The sequence below is a fragment of the Hippichthys cyanospilos genome, chromosome 20 (genome assembly GCF_059441005.1).
Source record: "Hippichthys cyanospilos isolate Australia breed blue-spotted pipefish chromosome 20, RoL_Hcya_1.0, whole genome shotgun sequence".
In the NCBI taxonomy this organism is placed as follows: Eukaryota; Metazoa; Chordata; class Actinopteri; order Syngnathiformes; family Syngnathidae; genus Hippichthys; species Hippichthys cyanospilos.
The window spans coordinates 7,425,756-7,433,862 of NC_142388.1; the positions used below are offsets into that span (position 1 = coordinate 7,425,756).

At 39.0% G+C, this 8,107-nt stretch overlaps 2 protein-coding genes across 3 annotated transcripts; both read left to right on the forward strand.

Annotated features, from left to right (window-relative positions):
• Positions 1–1,303: 1,303 nt before the first annotated feature.
• Positions 1,304–5,178, forward strand: katnbl1 (katanin p80 subunit B-like 1). 2 transcript variants are annotated; one of them, XM_088403475.1, is made up of 10 exons: positions 1,304–1,465; positions 1,979–2,098; positions 2,255–2,292; positions 2,450–2,717; positions 2,808–2,923; positions 3,013–3,063; positions 3,393–3,482; positions 3,671–3,772; positions 4,376–4,469; positions 4,628–5,178. In XM_088403475.1, the coding sequence occupies exons 2-10, from the start codon at positions 2,090–2,092 to the stop codon at positions 4,658–4,660; spliced, it is 801 nt and encodes a 266-aa protein (XP_088259601.1). In that variant the 5' UTR covers positions 1,304–1,465; positions 1,979–2,089; the 3' UTR covers positions 4,661–5,178. The 2 variants fall into 2 exon arrangements, with proteins under 2 accessions (XP_088259601.1, XP_088259602.1); XM_088403476.1 differs by lacking the exon at positions 2,255–2,292.
• An 88-nt stretch (positions 5,179–5,266) lies between these two features.
• On the forward strand, positions 5,267–7,932 carry emc7b (ER membrane protein complex subunit 7b). Its single transcript, XM_088403478.1, has 5 exons — positions 5,267–5,616; positions 6,751–6,870; positions 6,950–7,088; positions 7,211–7,291; positions 7,389–7,932. Exons 1-5 carry the CDS (start codon positions 5,393–5,395, stop codon positions 7,536–7,538), a joined length of 714 nt encoding a protein of 237 aa, XP_088259604.1. The 5' UTR covers positions 5,267–5,392; the 3' UTR covers positions 7,539–7,932.
• The last annotated feature ends 175 nt before the right edge of the window (positions 7,933–8,107 follow it).

Sequence of the window (8,107 nt, forward strand, 5' to 3'; positions counted from 1 at the left end):
ATGCAATCATGATGATGATGAGGATATAATAAGATCACACATTTTGAATGTTTATAGGACTCTTGATGAATGATAGATTCACTTGATTAAAGCATTTACCTTCCCTGGGCAATTCCGAATAAATTGACAGTTAACGTTGAACTAACTCACTGCCACCTTTCCATCCTAGACACGTTTGCTTCTCCTTTGATTTGCTGTGCAGTCAGCGGACAACGATCCTAATTCATCCATGGTGGCAGAGAGCCGCTCCGAAAACAGAGATGCAGTGTAGAAAACGGCTCTCACAGTCTTACATAATGTCAACACAATTAGCAACATTAACTTTTCCAAAGGATTCAAGGGAAGGGCCTGCGTGATAAAATTGCTTCATGGGTGCAAGGGGTAAATGAGAGGAAGAAAAAGATACGTAACTAAGCAAGTTGTTTCATCAAGACATGAAGGATAATGCAGAAAATATATATATTTTTAAAAGAGGGCCATTTACACAAGATGACTATACAATTTTGCAAATTTTACTGTAGAAGGTAAAAGCTCAATATTCCATGTATAGACTTCACATGACCATAATCAAAACTGCTAGCACCAAAGGGTCAAAAATATGCACATACTCATGCAACTGTATTAGTATGCTGTCAAGTAAGAAAGTATGAGGTAACAGATTATGTTGCTTGCTGAGAACTGGGAGTCGGCATATATATATATATATATATATATATATATATATATATATATATATATATATATATATATATATATATATATATATATATATATATATATATATATATATATATATATATATATCATGAGTCATTTTCAGCTGGCAGTAAGAAAAATAACAGCAAAATAATCACCCTTTGAGTTGAATGTGGAAAAAAAAGCAAGTAAAATTTAATTTAGAGATATAACTTAATTTGTTCCACAAACGCAATTAGAATGCAGTGATTACCAACGCCCCGCGGAGCATTATTGCTTTTTATAACGTTTTTAGGTTGATTTCCCCTTTAATGCAATTTTCAAATGTTTGAAACCATATTGTGCAATATTCATTATAAACATGACATACTGTGCAACACTACTGTCAAGAATAATGCCATTTCCGGTCATCATTTTAGTATTGTCGCTTTATTGTTATGATACATATTGCTATCATGTTTTTTATTCTTTGTCGTCTTAGTACGCTTTACGTACGTTAGCATCGACTGTTGTTGTTTATTTTTAAACACGAACCGTTTCCATAGATGTCCAGCAGTGGACGCTAAAAGTTCAAATTTGTTCGCCAAAATCAATCCCACAATCCCCACCCACCGTCGGTGGATACATTTAAATGGTTCAAAAAACTTCTGAAACGCCGTTGCAAGCAGAGACGATCAAAAAGTGTTGGCCTTGTTCAGCGTAAATCCGTTTTTCACGTTTTGGATTTACAAACTTGAAGGAAATACATGTCACCTGACAAAATGCCTCGGTTGGTATTTAAATGCTGTGTTTGGATGTCGCTCGTGGCTCGAAAGTGCTGTTTGTGATAGTTAAGTTAAAATGCTGAGCGGCGAGTTTGTTCACACTTAGCAGCCTAGCTAAGTCGCGTATGTTTCCTGGCTAAGCTTAGTGCTAAGAGCAGCAGGTGGCTAACCGTTGACTTTTAAGTTAACTAATACGTCGATGGATGCTACAAGATGAAGTTTTGTAAATGTCATTTAAGTGGCCGCCGTCGTGTAGTTTTTAATAGCACGCTAGGGAGAAAGAATTATGTGGTAAGGACGTCTGTTCCGCTAGTCAAGCTAATGCTAATGCTAGTACTAACAGCGAAATGGAAAAGTCATTATGTTTTTGATAGGCGTTTTGTTTTTGCTTTTTAAGAACTTGTTTGTGTGTGCGTTGGGGAGTTTAAGCTGTTTAGTCATGAATAAAACATTCTAAACTCCTTTACTTCCATTATATCTGTCACATCTCCCTGTCCTCTTCCCGCTTTCTTTTATAGTGTATCTAAGTTGTGACAAGTGATGTGCTCTTCTATCAGCGACAATTCTCTAAGGTCAAGAAGAAAAAGTCCAATAGTCTCTTGTGATTTCGCCTGCATCTTTGAGGGACCATGAAGCAGGTATGGAAAGTGTACGCGAGTAGCATGCCTTGTTTTGTAAACAGTATGGTTGTTTAGAAATTCCTGATGACAGTGAAATGGTGCATTGTAGCGCAGTGGTATTGTTGCGGTAGAGACGTGGCCATAGTGGCCTCATCCCCTATCCTTTTGTTTTAGGTGGATAGTAGAAATAAGGACGAATTAGATAAGCAACGGTGAGTCTTTGATCCATGTCTATAGGGATGTGTCACAGTTTTACCCTTTAGTCACTGGACCTTTAAAATACCTCTTTATAGTCATGCATTGAATTCTGCTTCTTCCTGAGATGTGAAATGCAACGTTTCATGTTAAAAGTTTCATGTTTCTTAACAGATTCCAATTACACAATCTGACCAGGGAAACAATGTGCAAACAATGCAAGAGGAAGAGTTCTCCATCCCTGCAGGCGCGCTTGAAGCTGCACTGTAAAATATCCAATGTTGGTCGAGCTCCTAAACCCGGCATGGCCAATAAAGAAAACGAGGTGACATGCTCTGATGTGCGGGGCAGTCACCACAAAGATAACTGCAGGCCGGCTGTGAACGCCGCAGAGGCCTCGAAGATGGCAGGGCCCAGCTCCAAATATGTTGATTTTACTGAGGTCAGCACAGCAGTTGAAACTTTCGACTTGTGACTTTGGATTACTTTACTAACTCCTCTTCGATGTTGGTTTCCCATGTTTGAATCCTAGCTATCAAAGGACCACGAAGCAGTCTCTCAAATCCTTTTTGGAAGAAATCTCCGACTTAAAGTGGCCCTCACGCTATGGCGAAGAAGTGCTGTTGAATTAGTGGCTTACCTCATTGTGTACGACTTTGTATTCATATTTTACATTTTGGTCCGTCTTTGTTTAAATGTTCATTGAAATATTACCTTTGTGCTTTTATAATTCACAGAATTCAAGACACAGGAGTGCTGCATGACCTGTTACCTTTCATAACAAACGAGTGAGTTTCTTTGTCGTTTAAAATCACAAAGCCTTCCTTTAAGAGGGCATCCTCCACATACGGAATGTAATTTTTAACCACTTGAAATTTTATTGCCATAACTTGAGAGTAAGTCACTGCATCAAAAAGCATTACATACCTGAAGAAACCCTATTAAAATACCCCCTAAAGTGCCCTCACGTACCCGTGGTGTGCTCGTACCCCCGTCTGCAACCCACTGATGAAAACTACAATAAAAAATAAATAAAGTATCATACTATTAATAACTTTTACAATAACTCATACTTTTTTAAAATTAAATTTCCTTTCCTTTGTGTTTGTTTTATCAGCCTTCAAAGGGAAACTTCGTGTTTTTCAATTGGATGCTGTGTTGACCTCGTACCCCAGGTCAAAGTCATTCTATCCAGTAAATATGAAGAGTAAGTTCCTCTCCACATCTATTAAGTGCGCTCACTGGTTAAGTGATTCATCCAGGTTATATTTGCTGACTTATGAATGCAGCAAATTCAGCTATATTTGTGTATCATTCACCTAGCGATACCAGATTTTTGTTGTTTATTTATTTTACATTTGTATTTTTTGTCCTTTTTTTTTTTTTTTTTTTTAGACAGATTATAGTGGGTTTACACTGGGTTCAGGCTGTCATCAGGAAATGGTGGCCAGACCTATCAAACACAGATAAAAGACTGCGGGACAGTTTGGACTACAGGTGAGAGCTTCTCCGTTTTAGTTCTATTCCTGTGTGTACAAGGATGGACTCGGAAGTTGGTTCAGTCTGCTCGCTTCTTTTATTGAAAATAATGCTGTAGTAACCTCAGCTAAGACAAGCTGCTGTTAGCTGCAAAAGGCACTGGCTGCTAAAAGCCAACTGATGCTAACAAATTAAAGGCTTTCAATGGACTCACTAACAATGAATATTACTTAATTTTTAATTTGCTCCTAATTTAAAAAGAAAACAGTATTCTTCTGTTACAAATACAATTAAATTTTAAATTGCTAGCACCTGTAAAAATCACGTACCCTTGACATTTCCTTCATGTTAAGAACCGCTAGTTTGAAATACTACAAATGAAATTCGTAGTATTCGTAGTTGAAATTCTACAAATGAAAACATCATCATTGCAATCTGCTGATATTGTGTGGTTGTCTATTAGTATGAGCTCGTCTTATTTGCTTCATCATGTAACTGGTCATGCTAGATAAGACACCTTGTGATTACTCTGCTTTTGAAGTAGATAAGTTACTTGAGAAAAGGACCAAAGTCAACTCATGGTATTTGTGATTTTGTTGTTTTCCTTCCTTCCCGCTCCAGAAACATTATAGTCATGAAGCAACGTTTAAGAGACTTGTGGAAGGATGGAGCCAGGCTATGTCTGCTTTCAGGTTCTACTGGAGACCTGGCAAAGGTGAGGAAAAATGTCATGTATGTCTTTGGGTGTTGACCAAAATGGTACTTGATCAATTTCTAGCTTAGTGTCCTATCATATAGCACCTACCATCAACAAATAGCAAAAAAGGATAGTTTTATGTGACTGAGGTCATTTCCTTAATTTCATTGTTGCAGGCCATTGAGGCATATGTCCTTCAGCTGCCCTGAGTCCACGTAGCACTCCGAGGATGTCACCACTACTGCCGGATCACGGCTGTGTTGTCGGATGGATCGTGTCATCCAACAACCGATCCGGATCATGGTTTTGTTCCTCAAAACCAAACTGAAAATGAACTTGACAAAGCAAAGCAACTGGTTCTGACCAGAGACAATTGAAACAGGGCTGGGAGCACATTTCTGCAGCAGAAGCACAGCGAGCGACTGCTTCACATTGAAGTGGACCATCTCAGGAAAGTGGGACATATGGTGGTCCTCCACGAGACTGGATTTATGTTGCTCTATGTAGTGCCAAGCTCGTTGTCTGTCACTACACCGTTTGTCGCCATGGAATGCAAATGAATGGCCCGCTGTTTGGATGTTCTAAACCTGCAGGGACTTGAAAGTTACATCAGTCTTAAGTTATGAGTGTGCATCTCCTGTCCTCCATATGTGTCATTTGAACTTGATGTCTAACCAAGTTAATTCTTTTAATCTTTTGAATAAATTGAAGAAAGGCTCATATTTTATCACTATTGCGGTTGACGTTTTCTGACTCGCGTCATTTTCCAGTCAACGTCGGACAGGAAGTCCGTGGCTGAACAATAAAGCTTTCTCCTTTTGAAGTGACGTCATTGTCTTAACAGACAGCTGATGTGCGAGTCCTGCCTAGATCGTTTTCATGCTGACGCGCACGCCTTTTAAGTTTGCTTTTATTCAACTGTGAACGTTAAAACGTCCACCATGGGAAGGATACATCTTTTATGGATTCTCTTTCAGGCCGCGTTCAACGCGGCATTATGTTTTACCGATGTGGAAACGGGGCCTGGCGCAGGTGTATCGACCCAAACCAACGCAGATCGGTTTAAAATCGAGGGAAGGGCTATCGTTCCGGGGATAAAAACACAAGACTGGGTCTCCACAGCACGAGTTCTTGTCGACGGTGAAGACTACGTGGGCTTTTTGAGGTAAAAATCAGATACGCATGCTGGCGAAAGAAGTGTGGAACGTAGCATTAGCGTGCTAGCTAGTTTCCGCCGAGCACATTCGACATTAGCATGCGTCCACACAACTGGCCCTTTTAGGCTTTATCTGCCGCAAAATAACATCGGTAATAAATGACATTATCATTTCTTCTTTATTATATGAAACACCGTTTACGTTGTGGCGACGTCAGGCCTGACGTTTTTTTATGGCTAATGCTATCATAACAAAACACAAGTATCGTTTAAAGAATGCTTGTATATACTGATGGATAAACCGAAAGTAGTCCAAACAGAATAACCCGAGTCATTTTTTTTCTGTTTCCCTCTGATCTAAAACTATTTTTATGTGTGAATAAATGCTTTAATGTTGAGGTCTAAGTGATGATGCTACCATTAGGTTGTATTACAAATTAGCTAGGCACAGAAGTCTTGATTACATGCGGAAAAAAAAACATTCTACATGGTATTAGTGCAGTGGTTCTTAGCATTTTTTCAATGATATGCTCTGTGAAATATTTTATTACAAAAGCGCCCTCTAAACTCCCTAAAGCACTCTTGGAATTAAAACAAACAAACAAACAAAAAAAACGTATTCTGCTCAGCAACGCCATGTGGTATTTTTTTATTTCTGGCTCCTGCTGGAAAATTATGTCACAAATGCTGCAAATTCGCATAATCCTTAACAAAACGAAGGTCTGCAACATTTTGCAAATAAGTCATAATTACAGTAAACGAAATAAAGTCATGTGACGTTTTGCTAAGGAATCACCATAAAATTTAGTAAAATGTCATGTTTCACTCAATTTGCTTTGAATTTGACAAAAAGAATGTACGGTTTCTTTCATTGCATAAAATTAGATGTTCTAATACCTGCAGAAATCCCATTAGAATCTCAAATACCTCTGGTTAGCACCACATCTACCTTTTCACTTACGACTGGGAGATTCCTCAAGTCCTTCCTCCTGCCATAGACAGGCGACCACTCCAAGGTGTACACCGCCTCTTGCCCAAAGGCAGTTTGGATAGGATCCAACAGAAAATGGATTGACTGACGAGCAATGTGACAATTGTGATCTAAAAATATTTACCTAAATTTGTTTTCCACTTTTGTTCCAGAACTGATGGCAGTTTCACAGTAAACGACGTCCCATCCGGCTCCTATGTTGTAGAAATTGTCACCCCGGGATACCGATTTGAGCCGGTGCGTGTAGATATTACATCCAAGGGGAAAATGAGGTTTGTGTTTCTCCTTCAGCTCTTCTTTTGATCGTTTTCAATTGTATTGTCGCTTATGTGACTGAGCGCTATTCAACAGAGCGCGTCTTGTGAACTACATCAAGACCTCAGAAGTGATTCGTCAGCCATATCCTCTCCAAATAAGAGCGAGTGGCATTCATAGCTACTTCATGAAGAGGGAAACCTGGGGCTGGACTGATTTCCTCATGAACCCAATGGTAAAATGTGAAACTCATCACAACATTGTCACTGTAATAGCTAAAATGTCCCAATGGGGGCGTTGTGGTTTCAGACTGCCATTGTCGGTATTTAAATTCTGTTACATCGTTGCCCATTTCAGGTTATGATGATGGTGTTGCCATTACTGATCATCGTTCTATTGCCCAAAGTGGTCAACACTAACGACCCAGAAATGAGAAAGGCAAGAACATTTCTAAATCTTAAACCAGCAAATCAATTCAATTTCACGAGATGTTTAAACGATATAGTCAACCTGTTCTTTTTACCTTACGTCGCAGGAAATGGAGCAATCCATGAACATGCTGAACCCCAACCCTGAGCTCCCAGATGTGTCCGAGCTCATGACAAAGCTCTTCTCCGGCTCCAAGGGTTCCAGCAAGGCGGGTGGCAGCAGCAAGGGCACCAGGCCGGCTGTCAAAAGGAGGTAGTACACAGACCTCATACGCCCGCAAAAGCACGTCAAATCATCAATTCAGGATTTTAAGTGTCATGGGTTATTGTACAGTTCTCTATATGAATAGATGGTACCTATTTAAAATCTACAGATACATCTTTTTGTTTATAGTTCTAAAAGAAACCACGCTGCAGTTTTTGCTCCATTTGCTGCCATGATGTGATTCGAATCCTTAACAACCTTTTCTGTGCTAATTCATTGGTGTGCCGCGCTGCTAATTTCACTACCTAAATGACAGCATCTATACATATTGAGAGATTTTGTTTTTCAGTAATATGACTGTGAATGAAGATGAAAGAAATTAATTTTAAGACTGATGTTAAAAACCTATTTAAAAGTTTGGATAAATAAACTCTACCGGTATGTAAGATCAGTGCTTCAAAGTGTCTTTTGTGTGTTTTATTCTTGAGTGTGTTAGTGGAAAAAAAAAATCAGTATAATGAAAGGACATTCTTTCACTTTGAAAATATGCTGCATATTTCCGTCATAAAAGTATGAAAAAAAAGTGTTAAAATCCCTCAAACTCCCCACAGAAAGTTTACT

What these genes read in the sequence shown, in the direction of transcription:
- emc7b (XM_088403478.1), top strand. Translation starts at nt 5,393, where the DNA reads ATGGGAAGGATACATCTTTTATGGATTCTCTTTCAGGCCGCGTTCAAC. An exon ending in GACTACGTGGGCTTTTTGAG is followed by an intron (nt 5,617 to 6,750) that starts GTAAAAATCAGA and finishes CTTTTGTTCCAG; the next exon opens with AACTGATGGCAGTTTCACAG. An exon ending in ATTTCCTCATGAACCCAATG is followed by an intron (nt 7,089 to 7,210) that starts GTAAAATGTGAA and finishes TGCCCATTTCAG; the next exon opens with GTTATGATGATGGTGTTGCC.
- katnbl1 (XM_088403475.1), top strand. An exon ending in CTATCCAGTAAATATGAAGA is followed by an intron (nt 3,483 to 3,670) that starts GTAAGTTCCTCT and finishes TTTTTTTTTTAG; the next exon opens with ACAGATTATAGTGGGTTTAC. An exon ending in CTACTGGAGACCTGGCAAAG is followed by an intron (nt 4,470 to 4,627) that starts GTGAGGAAAAAT and finishes TCATTGTTGCAG; the next exon opens with GCCATTGAGGCATATGTCCT.